Source organism: Triturus cristatus, chromosome 7 (assembly GCF_964204655.1).
Source record: "Triturus cristatus chromosome 7, aTriCri1.1, whole genome shotgun sequence".
Classification (NCBI taxonomy): domain Eukaryota; kingdom Metazoa; phylum Chordata; class Amphibia; order Caudata; family Salamandridae; genus Triturus; species Triturus cristatus.
Window position 1 is genome coordinate 40,104,401 of NC_140590.1, and position 18,948 is coordinate 40,123,348.

An 18,948-nucleotide genomic window follows, 5' to 3' on the forward strand; every position below is an offset into this window, starting at 1 on the left:
AGGAAATCCTATCATTTGTCAGTTGAATATCACTTAAGTTGATGACTTCTACCCCTAAACAGGAACTATTCAGTTCTTCTTGTCTGACGATCTCAGTTTCATGCCTGACTTTTCTTCTGCCCGACCCTCCTCTCTTACTCCTCCTGGTCTTTTTTTGTACCATATCCTGACGTCGAGGCTGATCCCTGTTCCCTCTTTTTATCCTCTTTACCTCCCGTAAAAAACGGTTCTCAGTGTTATTAATCGACGATAGGGATTCAGGCTCGCTCTCACTGGAAGGTACAGTATTTAAGGAGGTCGAGCTGGAAGTAGCTACTGTTGGAAGCTGAGAGAGTTTATTTGTATCCTTATTATCCAAGTCCACCAAATAATCATACTTCCTGGCGAATGTAAAAACTCTCTCCTGTTTATAATCAATCTCATCCCTCTTTAATTTCCTAACCTTTCTCTGCTTGATTTCATCCTGATGTTTTTTTATTATATCATTAAGAATGATATAGTTTTTATCGGTTGCCTCTTTCAACTCCAATTCTTGAATCTCTATTTCAAGTTTGCTGATTTCAATTTGTAAGTTCCTTACTTTGCGGTCTGCATTCTCAATAAGAATTTCCATTAACTTATTTGAGTTGGAAGTTAATTCCTTCTCCCAACTTTGAAGTAAATCTTCCTCTAGATCATCATATGTTGGTAGGATCTGCGATCGCAGACCTCTCGGTATTCTACCCTGTTTCATATATTGTCTGAGTGTTGCCCCATCCCACCATTTGGAATTTTCGGCTTTTTTCAATTTCTCAAGTTGAATGAATTTGTCACGGAGACCCTCTGTGGTACGTGGAGGGTCACCTGCTTTTAAAGAGAGCCCCACTGTATCACCCCTTGCAAGGCTATCAAATAGATCTTCTGCTGCTTTTTCTCTATCCATAATGTATACTAAGGGAGCACAATGGACAGTCTTAAAAGGTTTGGTGATTTTCTGAATTCTAATGACATGGGTGTACGGTTTACTTACAATTACAGCGATAAAGAAATAGAGTTTTTGGATGTAGTCCTATTCATTGAAAATAATCGCATTTGTAGTAAACTGCACCGTAAGCCCACTTCGTGCACTGCACTATTACATGCAGAAAGTGCACACCCTAAACATCAAAAAGATTCTATTCCATATGGTGAACTAGTTAGAGCTAGAAGAAATTGTAGCGCTGACACCAACTTTATAACATGTGTGGGGGACATGAGAAAACGTTTCAGTGCTAGAGGATATGATATACGCACTATCAATAAAGCTGAAACAAGAATTTTAAAAACCAACAGATCAGATACACTCAAGGACTTTCCACGTCGAACGAAATGCTCACGAGTAGTGAGAATGGTGACGGATTACAATAAGATTTCTGGGGTACTTAGGAACAGCATGAAACGTCATTGGCATGTACTCAGAGCAGATAAACATCTAGAGGAACAGATAACCAATGTTCCATTGATCTCATACAGGAGAGATCATGCCGTCAGATCATTACTAAGTCCGAGTTATCCGAGACCCAAACCCTTCCACTGACTGGCTAACTCGCAGCTGTTTAGGCTTTTTCAAATGTGGCACCTGTAGTGTTTGTGATAAGGCTATGGATAAAAAGAGAGAATTCACCAACCCGATAGGCGAGGTCTTCACAATTCGACAAATGATCAATTGCAACAGCAAATATGTTATTTATATGCTTAAATGTAAATGCAACAAATTTTATATTGGCAGCACTATTAGACCCTTGAAACAGCGTATTGGTGAACATAGTAGAGCTATTAGATGCAATGATTTAAGATATCCCACTGCAGTTCACATTAATGATTGTATTTCTCAAGGAACACACAACATTTACTTTTTGTGGTATAGAAAAAATTGAGTTGGATCCCAGGGGTGGAAACAGGGAATTACAATTCAGACGTAGAGAGGCAATTTGGATCATGAAAATGCTAGCGGTTGAGCACGGTCTTAGTTTAGACCAGGAATTACATTATTTCCTGGGGGACTAGGCTTGTTGGCTGCAGAATCTGGTATCTTATATAGTATAGATACTATACACATGTTGAAATATGCTGACATAGTACTTGTTTTATCCACCATTTAACATTTGGCCTGGCTGCCTTTCCTGTGCCACCTGTTTTTCATGAATATTATAAAGATTCAGTCTGATGTAAATAATTCCTTATGCTGATAAGTATGCTTGATTCACATGTTCGACTATTCAGAATTTTGCTTTCGTGACTTCCATACTGTCATTCACGTTGTATTGGTTTGTGAGATTTCCATGTTGTAATACATCAAGATTGGTCATGTTTGCTGATTTCGATTTCACATGAATCGCGTTGCTGAAACAGAGTCCATGCATTGTTATCATGCAATGTTATCTTAAATATATTACTGTGGAATTGCCATACATTTTCCCATCCTCACTAAATATAGCTTTTACCTTACATGTTAACAATTTGCCTTTTGACATCTGCTTATGTCAAAATTTAAATTCTGCATATTGCGATTTATTTATACAACTTGGTTCTATAGTCCTCACGGTATATTTAAATTTATTTCCGTACTCGATTCTTTGTTTAATATGGCCGCCGTCGTTTCCTCACTTTAAATACTCATATGGGGAGGCAGCGTTATACTCTATCGATACGTGAACCGGATATAGCTGATTGCGCTTCCGGGTCAGATTACTCCGCGTTGAAATCGAGACCGCGAGTCGGACTGCTACTCAAGTCAGCGTTATTCAGGTTAGCTGCTCCGGGAGGGGTTCTCATGTGCTACTTTAGTCTCAAGCTATGTGGCAGCTCAATGTCACTAAATCTATGTGATATTCTCTTTAGTTTCTAGATATGGGATACTGAAGTTACGCATTAATCTACATATAATCTTCACATAAACGATTGTAAGTAACTTGTAGTTTTTTCGATACTTTACGTGTGCGCAGCAGTATTTGATTCTCACCTGTAATAGATCTCCTTCATAGTGAATGTTGTGGTATACAAATGTTTTGGGTGTTATAGTTGATTCAGGACGGTGTATTCGTTATATTTTTTTGCAATTTTGATTTCGTAATTAGATATGTCAACTTAGTTACGTCACATGTAAGCACAGTTTGACACTGTTAGTTTATCTCATTATCAGACTTGGCCTTACTGATACATACCTTGATTTTCTTGGACTTAGATGGAGAGTCGTGGTGATATTGATTACTACAATATAATTTATTGTGTTCTTTTCAGATTTACTTATTTGCATTGATATTTATTCACCGCTAAGTCCTAATTATTGCCCAGGACGGATTTACTGGCGTTGAGGTAGTTTTTTTAGTTTATTATTTTATCTTTTCCATTTATATTTCATTTGTGTTTTTCACGATCGTTCTTGTGACCGGATATGGAGTCATTATTTCATTTACTATTTAGAATTTATGCTGATCTTATTTCTTCGACTGGTACGTGATATGCTGTACATATTATTCTCACTTACATCTTTGCTCACTTCATGGTGCTTATCTTGGAGCCGCTTTGTATTAGTTTTGTTCAATGCATCTTATAGGTTTTTTTTAATTCCCATAAACCATCTCACTGCAATGCGGTGCTTCTCAACTATATTTTGACCTCATTAATTTATCCTTTTCACTGATTGAATGGGCTGGATAGTTGGGATATCTCCTCACTATCAATACACTCTTTCTCAGCAACGCGGGTCTTGTCACGTTAACTTAATCTGTTGTGATTTTCCACACTACATGCTGTTTACATATGAGCATGCCTTGGTTCAATTGTGTAGGCTCCACTTGTATCACACAACAGTTGTTATTGTTTCGTTTTGTACGTGTCACACAGAAACCTTATATTTATTTTCCAGCCCTGAGGAAGTCGTGGGTACTCCCGGGCGACGGAACACGTGTTGGCTGGACCAACGAATGAGAGAATAAAGAGAAGATATTTACATATGCTCTACCTATTGTCATTATACTGTATATTGTGATTTTCACATTGTGATGGATATAACTAGTTGTGCTCGGATGTTGATTCATCTTGTATGGAATGTCTCATAAAACAATTCACCCGTGCACGGGCAATCCTGCCGGGCTCAATTAAACTTCATTAAACAGCTGAACTGAATATCTTGAAAACGTCTGGTTGTGTTGCAAATGAAGGGTGTTTTGCCATCGCCAGAACCATAACATCTTTTGTTAGAGCCCACACGCTTGCTCTTTATTTGAGAGGTAAATCACTAAAGCAGACACATATTTCTCGTTGCTTTAAATTTACGGCTCAAAAAAGCACTGGCTTACTCATCAAAAATGAAAAACATTCTGCAAAGAACCAGAGCAACAACTTGTCTAAGTACTATTGCAGCGTTACTGAAGAGGAAACTATATGAAGCAGGCCGGGAGCAGTAAAGGACCTTTAAAAGTGGGCAATAAAAGTTTTGAGTTTCAGATCATCTTACAGAAAAGGAGAATAACAGCAGGGGAGGAAATGTCGGTAGCAGACTCGACAGAGGTCAGGGGGCTCAGACGAAAACACCTCCCCCTTATTGAAAACATTAGGCAGGCTGGCCCGCGGCCAGGAGCCTTCGAGGCAGGAGCTTGGTGGCTCTTGAAAGCCTTCTTACAACAGACTGTTTTGTCTGGTTCGCTCTGTTTATAATTTGTCTCGGTATCTCCGCTTCATGGCGCGGCCGGCTCGTACATCAGCCACGCTCTGTTTGTGCAAGCCCATAGGAAGTGTCACTGGTGTTTTTTTTTTAGGAAGTCGGGGCATTTATTAAGTGCCCACTTAGGCCCCGTTTTGTCACAAGTGGGTGCTAGCAGAGATGCTTCAGTTTCCCTGTACTGAGAAGAGGAAGGAGAAGAAAACAAGCATTGGCCGCATGTGCGACTCGCGCTTAAAGTTAAAAAAAAAAACAAGCCCTGGAGTTGTGTGCGCGTGCGCTAGAAGCAGGGGGGAGGAGGGGGGCCTGCGTGATTTACATGCAGGAGCGATCATTGCTACCATATGGCGACGCTCGCTCCCGCAAGTAAATCGCCTCACGTGCACACGTTGCCATTGAAGGCAATGGAACACGTGCACATGTTTGGCTGAAAAGCCATGGCGATTGGAAAACGTCTTTTTGTCTAAGCAGCGCATGCGCGCTGCGTAGGCGAGACCTAAAAACATCTTTATTGAAAAGCAGTCCTAGACATGGAGGTCTGCTGACCCCAGCATGCCGCCATCCCTGGGAGTGCTAGCCATTCCCAATGGGGTCGCAAATGGTGACAGCTTCATTAATATGCATGAGGCATGCAATTTGCGACCCCATTGGGAATCGCAAACAGTGTCTCAGACACTGTTGTACATTGGCAATTGCGATTTGCAAATTACGACTCGCAATTTGGCGCAATTTGCGACTCGCAATTTCCAATGGTCGTACATCTGGCACACAGTGTAGGAATTCAGACTCGCAATATCTATAGGTAACATATTCCATAACATGGCCACTACCACAGAAAAAGCGCAGCTCCCCATCGAACCTTCCGGAACCTGAGAAGGGCGACCTTCCTCAGCCCTCAGATCAAAGCTGTCTCTCGGTGCAACGGGTCCTGCTGGCAGAGAGCCTTGTAGGCCATGCAGAAAGCTTTGAAGGTCACCCCTCCCTCACGGGTCGGCAGTGCAGTGAGCGCAAACCCTCCTTAGCAGAAAGATGCTTAGGAACACCCAGGACCACCCGGGTAGCCCCACTGGGATAACCTGAAGTTTGTTAACAATTTGGCATTATTTCTTGGCATCCCACATATTATCTGCAGAGGAAGTTATACACATTTCTTCTAGACCTACTATCTTTTGAGACAATATGTCCATTTGGACAAAGCAGTTAGTTATAAATCTTGTTATTCTTGTGTCCTCTTACAGGATCTAACATGAGTCATCCAGTCAGCAGCCAGCCTCAGAGCATGGGCTACAACACACAGACGAGCCAGTGGCACTCCGAGGTGATGGACTGTTTTGACGACATGGGCATTTGTGAGTATTACACACTACACACGAAAAACACACATAAACAGGCACATGCGCACTGTGAGTATCACAGACTGCACACACATGGCGCTCATAGGATCATGTGCACTTCGGCATGGGCACCTGCGATTATCACACCCTGCACATAAAAGACACACAGACGTGCACACAGACACAACATACACATGGGCATCTGAGAGCAGCACACACTGTAAACAAACAACACACAAAGGCACATGTGCAGTCGAGCACATACACATGGGCATCTGTATCACACACTGCACACATGCACTCAGGCGCACATACATGGCATCTGTGAGTATCACAGACTGCACACACATGATGCACATAGGCGCATGTGCACTTCGGCACATGCAAGGACATCTACAAGTATCACACACTGCACATAAATGACACACACAGACACGTGCACACAGACACATGGGCATCTCTGAGTATCATACAAAGCACATGCACTCAGGCACACACACTCAAGCATCTGTGAGTATCACACACTGCATACACAGCACGTGCACTCAGGTCCACACACTCAAGCATCTGTGAGTATCACACACTGCACACACTGCACGTGCACTCAGGCACACACACTCAAGCATCTGTGTATCACACACTGCACACATGGCATGTACACTCAGGCACACACACCCAAGCATCTGTGAGTATCACACACTGCACACACGTCACGTGCACTCAAGCTCACATACTCAAGCATCTGTGAGTATCACCCACTGAGTACACTGCACATGCACTGCACTCAGGCACACACACTCAAGCATCTGTGAGTATCCCACACTGAGCACACTGCACGTCCACTCAAGCCCACACACTCAAGCATCTGTGAGTATCGCACACTGCACACACGACACGTGTGCAGGCCCACGCAAGCATTTGTGTATCAAACACTGAGCAGAAAACGGCATGTGCACTCAGGCACACACACTCCAGCATCTGTGACTATCACACACTGCACACACGGCACGCGCACTCAAAAACACACTCAAGCATCTGAGTAACACACACTGCACACATGGCATGTGCACTCAAGCCCACACACTCAAGCATCTGTGAGTATCACACACTGAGCACACTGCATGTGCACTCAGGCACACACACTCAAGCATCTGTGAGTATCACATACTGCACACATGGCACATACACTCAAGCCCACACACTCCAGCATCTGTGAGTATCACACACTGCATCCACGGCCTCTGCACTCAAGCCCACACACTCAAGCATCTGTGAGCATCATACACTGAGCACACTGAACGTGAACTCAGGCACACACACAAGCATATGCGAGTATAACACACTGCATACACAGCACGTGCACTCAGGTCCACACACTCAAGCATCTGTGAGTATCACACACTGCACAAATGGCACGTGCACTCAGGCACACACACTCCAGCATCTGTGAGTATCAAACACTGCACACACGGCACATGCACTCAGGACCACACACACTCCAGCATCTGTGTATCACACACTGCACACACTGCACGTGCACTCAAGCCCACACACTCCAGCATCTGTGAGTATCACACACTGCACACATGGCACATGCACTCGGGCACACACACTGAAGCATCTGTGAGTATCACACACTGAGCACACGGCATGTGCACTCAGGCACACACACTCAAGCATATGTGAGTATCACACACTACACACATGACACGTACACTCAAGCCCACACACTCAAGCATCTGTGATTATCACACACTGCACACATGGCACATACACTCAAGCCCACACACTCCAGCATCTGTGTATCACACACTGCATCCACGGCCTCTGCAGTCAAGCCCACACACTCCAGCATCTGTGAGTATCATACACTGAGCACACTGAACGTGAACTCAGGCACACACACACAAGCATATGCGAGTATCACACACTGCACAAATGGCACGTGCACTCAGGCACACACACTCCAGCATCTGTGAGTATCAAACACTGCACACACGGCACATGCACTCAGACATACAGACTCAAGCATCTGTGAGTATCACACACTGCATACACAGCACGTGCACTCAGGTCCACACACTCAAGCATCTGTGAGTATCACACACTGCACCCACTGCACGTGCACTCAGGACACACACCCAAGCATCTGTGAGTATCACACACGTCACGTGCACTCAAGCCCACACACTCAAGATCTGTGAGTATCACACACTGCACACACATCACAATCACTCAAGCCCACATACTCCAGCATCTGTGAGTATTACCCACTGAGTACACTGCACATGCACTGCACTCAGGCGCACACACACTCAAGCATCTGTGAGTATCACACACTGCACACATAGCACGTACATTCAAGCCCACACAATCAAGCATATGTGAGTACCACACCCTGGACGCACTCATGTGGACTGAAGCCCACACATGCAAGCATCTGTGAGTATCACAAACTGCACACACGGCACGTGCACTCAGGCACACACACTCAAGCATCTGTGAGGATCACACACTGCACACATGGCACATGCACTCAGGAACACACACTCAAGCATCTGTGAGTATCACACACTGCACACATGGCACGTGCACTCAGGCACACAAGCTCAAGCATCTGTGAGTATCACACATTGCACACATGTCACGTGCACTCAAGCCCACACACTCAAGCATCTGAGAGTATCACATACCGTACACACCTCACGTGCACTCAAGCCCACATAATCAAGCATCTGTGAGTATCACACACTGCACACAAGGCACGTGCACTCAGGCACACACACTCAAGCATCTGTGTGAAGTTGGCCTAGCATATGCTGGTCACTAGTTATAGTGGCCACCTTGCACCAGTCCAATTCGACTCTTATGGTAGATAGGTTTAAGACAACCTTTTAAAGAAAGCTATCCTAGTGGTAGCTGTGGAGAGCAGCCTTCAGGCTAAGTCTCTGAGGAATGTAAAGCAGCTTGCTTTACCTTATAATCTCTTGAATTACCAAATGAAAAGGACACCACACAGGTGTATATATATCAAATATATGTGTATTTATTTCTAGATACACTATACTAATCTCTTTATGAGATTAGAACCCAGATACACATTCAAATGTCAACACTTCTCAATAAATTAAGCACAAATATGGCGGGAGCCCTAGGGGCGTACCAGACCATATACTAAGAAAATGGTTTAACAAACTCGACTTGCAAAATGAAAAGGCCTAGGGCCTTGGGAATAGCTGGGGCTTCACTTCTGCAGTGTTAGCAGGTAAGTAATCAGCCCACGGGAGACGCGTGCAGTGTCTAAACACAGCCGCGAGTTTCCTATTGGTTTCAATGGCACAAGTCGCGGTTTGTAATTTAAAGTTTTAGGGCACTTCGAAGAAGTCAACAAGCAAGCCACTTACAGGGTAAGTATTTCGAGGGCCAACACACACTTGGGTACCGGAGTGCACGAGTTACCTCACCCACGGAAGCCGGGTGCATAGGTGTCTTTTGGTGTCGGGTCGCGATGCTGTTTCCCATGGAGATCACTGAAGACTTGCTGCTTGTGACGACTGGAGAGGTGTCCGCTGGAATCCGAAGACGGATTGGAGTTGAAGAGGACCTGAAAATTGAGGGGACAGTGTTCAAAGTCACTTGCCAGTGACCGGTGGCCAGCAGGATGGATGACCACTGATGTTGCGTCATTTCAGGTCATCGATGGTGATTTGTCTCTTCGCTCACGCGGTCCAGGAGAGATCGACGATGACCAGCAGCTGGATTCGGAGGGTCCCACAATGTCTGCAGCTGATGACAGTATCCGCAACCGGATTGGAGCCAACAAGCCTTGGCAACTACAAGTCTCGTGTGGAATGAAGATTGACGGTGATGCAGACTAGCAAGGTCTGATGGATCTACCCAGCAAGGGTAAGTGAGGGCAGGCCCGGAGCAACCAGAAGAGCCCTTGAAGTCGATCAGAAAGTCTTTGGGTGAGTCACTAGCCAACGAGCAAGCAACTGCAAAGACGCTTTTGCAGGAAAAGTTCCACAGGAGCCCACGGTCACTCGGGATGGGGTAGGCTGCTGATTTTCGGTACCAGACCTGCTAGGGACTTGGACTACAGACCGTCTAAAGCACAAGTTCGCAGAACGTGGTTTAGGGTTTGCACTCTAAATCAGTGCACGGTTCCCTGGTATTGCTGTTCCTCGTCACTCGTGGGGTCCAGATGCCACAGCTTCACTGGGGACTCAAAATGGCCATCGAGCAGTCAGGAAATCCACTTCAGGGGACGCAGGGACTTCGGACTCCAGCGGGAGTGGTGAAGTTTGCAACCGTTGATCAAAGTTACTGGTGCCTGCCAAGCAGGGGAGTCACTCCTTGACTCCAAGGGAGATTCTTCAGTCTTCCAGAGATAGTGGAACATTGAAGGGCCAGGATTCTTCTTCGTAGAGCGTCGTCCAGGGTTAATCTGAATTGCATTGGCAATGCTTGGTATCTTATAGTGAAGATTGGGGAGGGACTAGCTCTATGACCACTCCTCTAGGAGGGTCAGGGTAGTGGGTAGGTACACCCACTTCGCTTTGTCCAGTTTCGCGCCAGAGCAGGGGCAGGTAGCCCCTGAACCGGTTTGAGCTGGCATATGCACAGAGGAGCCTACTGCTCCCCCAGTGCAGGACTTCAAAGCACTCTAGGAGTGCACCCACCCAGCTCCAATACACTAAATTCTGTCTGGGAGGTGGTGACACCTCCCTGTGACAGGATACCCTTTGTTGGGCTTCCTCCACTGCGAGTTTCGGTCAGCAGCAGGAGGGCAGCCCAGTGTCTGTGCTGATGGCATCCATTTTGTGATGCCAGGGCTCTAGAAGATTTCTACCGTTTAGTACAGTGGGTACATTAGAGAAGCCTGTGTGGCTGGTATATGTATATGTTTTGTTGTTAAAAGAAGAAGTATGGAGCGAGTCAGAAAAGCCGTCTTCTGACGTATAAATCAAAGTATACTGGTCAGGTGACATGTACATGGGTAGCATATAGAAAAAAAAATGTATTACTTGAAAGTGAGCCAAGGTATATTGTCGTTCAAACCCTTAGTATCTGTACTGAGACGATGAACCCACCTCTGCTCTCTTTCAAAAAGGATTCTTTCAGCATTGTTCTTGGATCCTACCAATGTTTCGATTATGATCCATTTTAAATCATCCACAGAATGTTCCTGTTCAATGTAATGACGACTCATTTTGGTAGTTTCATGTTTACATTTCACATTGCTTCTGTGCTCGCAGATTCTCACCTTTACTTTCCTGCATGACATTCCGATATACCTTAGATTGCACGGACATGTAATCATATAGATAACAAAGGCTGTATTACAGTTGGTATGCTGTTTTATAGTCCACTTTAGGTTTGGTGTATGTTGGATAGTCTTACCCACAGAGTAAAAATCGGCGAAACACGGGATCTCGTCCAGTACGAGCCCTGCAAGCCAGCGTCAGCACAAGTCGTGCTCAGCCCGCAAAGGAGGTACGGAAGGAGAATCCTTACGACGATAATCAGCCGCTTTCACAAACAACTACCTAACGGTACTCGTAACTTCCCACGTCCTCGTCTCCCTTCTCCCTTCCCTGCCTCCCCCTCCTTTGTCTCTCCTGCCTTTCCCCGTTTCTTTACCAAATAGGCGAGACGCTAACGGTGGCAAGGCAAAGCCGAAATACGGACACGCTTTAAGGTAACCCGCCCTTTTCTTATATTCTTATTTTCCTCCCTGTTTGCACCGAGTGAATGCTTTTACTATCCATGAGTGTTTCGATTGCAAACATGTAACATCGTCCACATTACACAATGATCTTCATCACAGAATCATGTTGTGACGATTTAGCGCTATGCTCTGTACAAACCCTACTCATTGGAACAATGATTTTTACCGCAATAAACAGGTTACAGACAAAGGGAAACATACCGGAAAAACGTGCCCGGAACTTTGATCCACGTACCACATCATTAAATATCCATTCCCAGGGCCGTTTCTTACTGAGTATAATAGAGATTTGCCATTGTATACGTTGCTCTACAGTATCACAAAGAATTGCCATTTTTTCATTAACTTTTTCACTAATTTTCTCCATTAATATCTACTTCAGAAACACCAAGTATGATGCTCATATCATTGATTGTCTCTTATTAACTTCACTCCTATTTTCTTGTAGGTAACAAAAACCTTGAGACATTGCTAGCTATCATATTTATGAAGACAGTTGAATTCCAAATTTTAGAACTGGGCATCACCGGCTCTCACTACGACTAGGTCCTGAAGAATGCCCCACGACCCCCTCCTGGGGCACTAGATGGGCAGAAACATGTCGACCTTTCTTGATATGGACACCTAATGTGCTTTGGTTACATTATTTAACCTACAGCACCACTTTTTCTTATTTTTAATAGTCTCCCCACACACCCAACAGATTAAATATTGTTCTTTGAGGGCAGTGTGGGAAAGACACTTTTAACTCCACTATCACTATTTTGCACCAATATTACTGATCACTACTAAGAAGTAGTGGTTCCCTCCAGGTGGAGGCGGCATTGAACACAAGAGACCCAATGATAATGCTGACGCGTATTCTGAAGGCGGAGAATCAAGATAAACCGCCAACACCACCTTAAAATACGTGATTGAGGGTTCTCATAATACCTATTTAGGTGTTAAAGGTTCAAACAAAGTTTTTAGAACCCCTACTTCTAGTTACAAGTGATCCATTCCCCTCTTTGATTCATGATATAAGCTAAGGAAGAAGAATGGATGACTATTTCTTCTAGCTCCCTTCTCTCTTGATTGGATCACATAGCATCTGTGTCATTAGACTGCACCCACATAATGTACACAGGAGCATGTGCACTTCAATACATGCACGGGCATCTACAAGTATTAAAAGTGAGTCAGAATTTGCAACCTACCATATTAATATGAATGACCCAATACAATTCACAACATTAAGAACTGACCTATCAGTACATAGGTCAATTCTTTAAATTTCTTTACTGGTCGCAAATTGCAACCCATATTTTGTGACCTGTAAATAGTGCACATAGCCCCTGCTTTGCAACTGGGATGCGGGTGTTGGTGGCTCGGATACAGTCGCAGCAGGATTGGCTCAGCCCACTGCTTACCTCCGATGACCACTGGACTTCACGCAAATCAGATGGGAAACATAATCTACAATGCGGTCTAGACCACGTAGTGCCTTTACAGTACAGGCACTGCAACAAATGTCGTTATCACGTGTTCCTTTAGCACACAAGTCGTTACAACAACTTGCTTTAGGGAACGCGTTGTTGGACTGGTGTTGGATTTTAAGTTCAAAAGTTTCCTCACTGTTACACAGACTTGAGTTGGAATAGCAAATTATACTATTCCAAAGTCCAGCGATTCTCAATCAAGTGACTTGTAAAATGTGACTACACACCCTAGTGAGGGTCTTAAGGTGCTGGGAGGGAGGGAGGGGACTGCTGGTCTGTCGAAGGCACTGTTGTTCAGACGAAGAGCCAGTTCTTGATGTCCTTCCTGATTGGGGGCAGTGACGGTGATTGCCTGAGGTAGAGAGGCAGGGTGTTCCAGGTCTTTGCTACAAAGTAGGAGAAGGATCTTCCTGTGGATGTGGTCTTGCGGATATGTGGGACAGTAGCCAGGGCCAGTTGGGCGGAGCAGAGGTCTCTGGTGGGTGAGTGAATTGCGAGGTAGTGGTTACTGTACGCAGGTCCTGTGTCATGCAGGGCTTTGTAGGAGTGTATAAGGAGCTTGAAGATGATTCTTTTGTTGACTGGGAGCCAGAGGAGGTCTCTCAGGTGGCCGGTGAGGTGGCTGTGGCAGGGGATGTTGAGGATGAGTCTGGTGGAGGTGTTCTAAATGTTCTGCAGTTTTTTATAATTTGTGTGCGATGCCAGCATAGAGTGTTTCTGTAGACGATTCTGATGCTGATGAGCGCATGGGTGACCTTCTTTCTGGACTCAATGGGGATCCACTTAAAGATCTTTCAGAGCATGCGTAGGTTGTGGAAGCAGGATGATGAGACTGCATTGATCTGGCGGCTCATGGAGAGCGAGGAGTCCAGGATGATGCTGAGGTTCTGTGCGTGGTCTGTGGGTGTGAGGGGGGTTCCAAGTGCTGTGGGCCACCAGGAGTCATCCCAGGCAGAGGGAGAGGAGCCCAGGATGAGGACCCCGGTCTTCTCTGAGTTGAGCTTCAGACAGCTGTTCTTCATCCAGGTGGCTACAGCTTTCATCTCTCCATCATAAAAGTTGTTCTTGGCGACTGTGGATTCGTTGGTGAGGGAGAGAATCAGCCGGGTCTCATCAGCGTAGGAGACTATGTTGAGTCCGTGGTTCCTGACGATGGCTGCGAGCGGGGCCATGTAGATGCTGAAGAGAGTGAGGCTCCGGTAGGAGCCCTGAGGCACTCCACAGATCTCTGTGGGTTCAGAGTTGATCATTAGCCTGACTCTGTGTTCAGCCGGTGAGGAAGGAGCGGATCCATTCCAGGGCTTTGTTGTGGATGCCGGCGTCATGGAGTCTTGTGCGTAGGGTGCAGGAAAAACCAGTATCGAAGGCAGCCAAGATGTCCAGGAGGATGAGGGCTGCAGTTTTGCTTCGGTCAAGGAGGGTGTGGACCTCTAAGGCAAGTTGCTGTAATGACTTGTGTACTAAATGAAGGCGTGGTAACAATGCGTTTGTTGTTTTGCCCACGTGGTTATGGCATGCATGGTAAAGGCATGTGTGGTTCTGTCACACAACTGAATCACACCTCTCGAGGCCGTGAAGCAGGGACTGTCTTGAAGACAAACTAGCATGGGGCCCCCTGGAAAAGCCACAGAAGAGGGGGAACACAGTGAAGCTGTAGCATGTTTGTGGGGGCCCCTAAATCTCTCTGTAGATGGGGAGGGTAGAATGGAAGGAGGCCTGGAAGACTAGTTCAGGAAGCTACTTCTGTGTAGTGTACTGACCTCTCTCTCTTTCTAGGTCTTTGTGGCACCTTTGTACCCTGCATCCTGATGTGCCAAGTCTCCAAGGACTTCGGGGAGAACTTCTTCCTGCCATGTCTGCCTGGGACCTTCCTTGCCCTGCAGACTGCCATGAGGGAGCGCTGGCACATTCCGGTAAGGGGGCACCCTGACTGCTCCTCACCTCTCAGGGGCTGGCATTCTGTGGAACACTCATGGTACAACAACATGTGGTAGGGTATGTTGGGCCTGGCATAAGTGAAGGGAGTGAGGGAGATGGGACAAAAACAGAGTGGTGAACCTTTCTGAGTGTTTTAGGCGTAACAGATATACTTGTATGTATCATTAAGTGTTTGTGTGTGTTAAGGTATTTCAGTGTGTTAGGGCAGGTGTGTGTGTGTGCGCACATGTGTTTATGTGTGTGTGTGTCTGTATGTGCTTCGTTAAGAGTGTCAGTATGTGTTTGGGTGTGTGTCTGCTTTTCTGTTTGTTCTAGGCTGTGTGGCATGCCTACACACTTACTCTGGGAGAGCCTCTCCTTTATAACACCTGGTGTTGTGGGGCTCTCACAGGAGTGGGTGGTCTCACTCTCTTGGCTTCCCCATGCACTTCCCCTTTATAACACACATGGGGCTGTGGGTTTGGGTAGAATTGGGGGTCTCAGTGTCTTGGCTTCCGAAAGCGCCTCCTCTGTATAACGCACATGGTGCTGTGGGGTTCAGACAGGAGTGGGGTCTACTCTCTTCTCTTCCCAAAGCACTCCCCCTTTATCATGCATGTGGTGCTGTGGGGTTCAGGCAGTAGTGGGGGTCTCACTCTTGGCTTCCCAAAGCCCCCCCCTTGTATAACCCATGTGGTGCAGAGGGGTTTGGACAGTAAAGGGGAGTCTCATTCACTTGGCTTCCCAAAGTGTCTCCCCTTGATAATGCACGTGGTGCTGTGGGGCTCGGACTGCAGTTGGGGTCTCATTCTCTTGGCTTCCCAAAGCGCCCCCTCTTTAAAATGCACGTGGTGCTGTAGGCTTCGGACTGAAGTGGAGGTCTCACTATCTTGGCTTCCCAAAGCACTCCTCCATCAAAACGCACATGGTACTGTGGGGTTAGGGCAGGTGTGGCGGTCTCACTCTCATGGCTTCCCAAAGCTCCTCGCCTGTATAACGCACGTGGCTCTGTGGGGTTCGGACAGGAGTGGAGGTCCCATTTGTGTGGCTTCCTTAGGCTGAGATGACGTGAGCTGATTTTTGATAACCTAAATCTAATCATTACCAGGGAATAAAATGCTGGAGCAGTTCTGCCCCTCTCTCAGAATACCATAAATGCACAGTGATAGTGGCTTGTGAGTTAGAGATGATGGGACCCTTTTGGTCCCTGAAGGACTCCATAGAACAGTGACATAAGTGCTTGGGGATTGAATTCATGCTGTAGAATGTTTTGTTTATGGTTACACCACGAGGAATAGAGATGTGTAATACCAAGCTCCGTGTGTGGTGTGATCCTTGACGTGTAACCAGGCTGGGGATGAGATAGGGGATTACGTAAACCCTGTGACCCGAAGAACCGATAGTGCTCTCCCGGAGAGTTTGCCGTAGTCCAGCAAACTGCACAAGCATGCCACGTGTGCCTCAATTGAAGAGAATCGACGGTTGGCATATATGGAGTCAAAGCGCCACTCCAGCCAATGCATGGTCTGTGCCTGTGAAAAAAATAAAGGCCGTACAGAGTTTGTTTTTTGTCGGCTAGAAATTTGCTGGCAAAGTTGAGACCAGCGATACTGTGACACAGCGTAACAGAGCCATCATTCATACAGTATGACGATACTAAAGACAGCTATTTAACACAACAGTGGTCCCTAGGGGAGAATAGGAATGAGCAGAGAGCAATGAATACAGACCCAATCAGTGCTGTATTAGTTAAACTTGTCCAGCTGGACAGTGGTTCAATGTTTAATTAATCAACAGTTCTTTAGGGAATGTGCGGACAAGGATACTGAAAGTGGGACACAAGCCTGAGTCCTACTACAGAGACATAGACATACAGTTTGAGAAGCATTTAGGGGAGGCTCAGGCAATGCTCATGGTTTGTTTCCAAGACAAATCATCAATTTAGACAAACAAATCACAAGGAACTCTACATAAGAGATAATAACATCACAGTGTATGTATGAGAAGTTTGAGGTGTCGACGGCGTTTCGATCCAAGAGAACAGTGCAAGGATCATCTTCAGGACATTAGATAAGCGTGCCTGTTAATACGTGCCTAAGATTAGTATATTATTCATTAACCATCAAAAAGGTAAAATTACAGAGGGGAAAAAAGGCAAACATGAAAAGGGAGAGTTAGACGGATGTATGTAAAGTAAACATAACCTCATATTACTTGGTGCGCTTGTCAAACTGAAGTGGCAACTTAATAGAGCACAAACAACACTGTAAAGTGACCTAATGTCATCCATCTGGTACAAAAAGAATACAATTTGAATAAAAATTGACGCAGTGACAGAGCGATTTTAGCGATATGAAGTAGCGACTTAGTAGAGCACAAAAACAACTGTAAAGTGACCTAGTATCATTCAACTAGCACAAAAAGAATGAAAATTGTCGCAGTGACAGAGTGAATGAATGAATGAAATTACTTTCTTCGGCTTTTATCATTGTGAAAACCATAAAAGCAGTCACATAAAAATACATCACTAATTTGTACAAATATATATATATATATATATATATATATATATATATATATATTAAAATAGCAGCTATTTCTTAAAGACATTTAAAAAGATAAAATTAAGTTAAAAGAAAGGAACTTCTGTGGAACTGAAACATCGTGTAGTTGTTATAGATTCATTCGATGTCGAAAGATATATTTCAGAAACTTCACTATTGACCTTGCTGTCCATTCCTCATCCAGTTGCTGTAAAGCCAGTAATGCTGGACAGCACCTTCTAATTCCGATGAGTCTTAAAAGCGGTATTAGCCATTTTTTCCTATACTCACTGTAAAATTGGCAAAAGAAAACAGTATGAATTGTTGCCTGTTTGGAAATATTATCACAAGGACAACATGATAAAACCTTATCCCAGTTATTATTTGTTGGGAAGGCGACCAAACGATGGAACAAATTCAGCCTAAATCTGACCAAAAGAAATCTTTCAAAGGTGGTAATATCAAAGGTTAGGTAAGGCTGAATATTAGGAGTAATTTCAAGGGCCATGCTTTGTTGTACAGTTGGTTTTGACCCTTCATTAACAATCCGGAGTTCTTCAAGGTGGCTAAGAGACTCCTTTTTTCAAAGTATTTCTAGATACCGCTATGATTGAGGTTGGAACTAGGTAGTACTTTTCCATACCTAAATCAGTTAAAAAAGATCTTATGTAAGTTAGCCATCGAATTTTAGTTACGGAATCCAGCTCCATGGAGTCTCGGATTATTAATTGTGTGAAAGTATTCTTGTCCAAGGACCAGATGCGGTGCCAGAGTAGAAGGGGTTGAATTCTGGCTAAATCTGAAATGTAAGGAATGACTAGTTCCATGTGACATGCAAAGGTCGATGCACTCGTAGGAAGAGATAAAAGGTATTTCAGAAAGGCATTCTCGATCACTTGGAGTGAATGGGTATCTATGTAACCCCACAGTCCTGCCTAGGCCTGGGCAAAAATTTTGTTCCGTTCGCGGAAATTGCGATCATTTGACATATTCGCGTTCCGCGGAGAGCGCGAAAATGTCAATTTCCGCTTTCCGCAGCTTGGCGATAATTTGTTTCTTGCTCGCGCTGTAAAATAATACATGCGCGCGATCGCCTTACCTGAATCCCTGCGTTGGCCGACAAGTTTTCTTGATCCGGTCGCGTTCTCCATGAGATGTTGGATTGTTCTTAGCCATTTGCGCTGTCTCGCGACAGTTCGCGCCCGCAGTGACGTCATGCGTCGCGCGATCACGTCTTCTCGCGATCATGCACCGCGAGACAACT

General features: G+C 45.1%; 1 protein-coding gene across 2 annotated transcripts in view; it reads left to right on the plus strand.

Moving 5' to 3' along the window:
• Positions 1–18,948, plus strand: part of LOC146808757 (cornifelin homolog A-like) — a 99,996-nt gene that overhangs the window by 55,992 nt on the left and 25,056 nt on the right. For both annotated transcript variants that reach the window (XM_085615571.1, XM_085615570.1), the window contains exons 2-3: positions 5,920–6,030; positions 15,001–15,137. In XM_085615571.1, coding sequence (XP_085471697.1) covers positions 5,928–6,030; positions 15,001–15,137 — 240 coding nt within the window. In that variant the 5' untranslated portion in view covers positions 5,920–5,927. The remainder of the gene's footprint in view (positions 1–5,919; positions 6,031–15,000; positions 15,138–18,948) is intronic.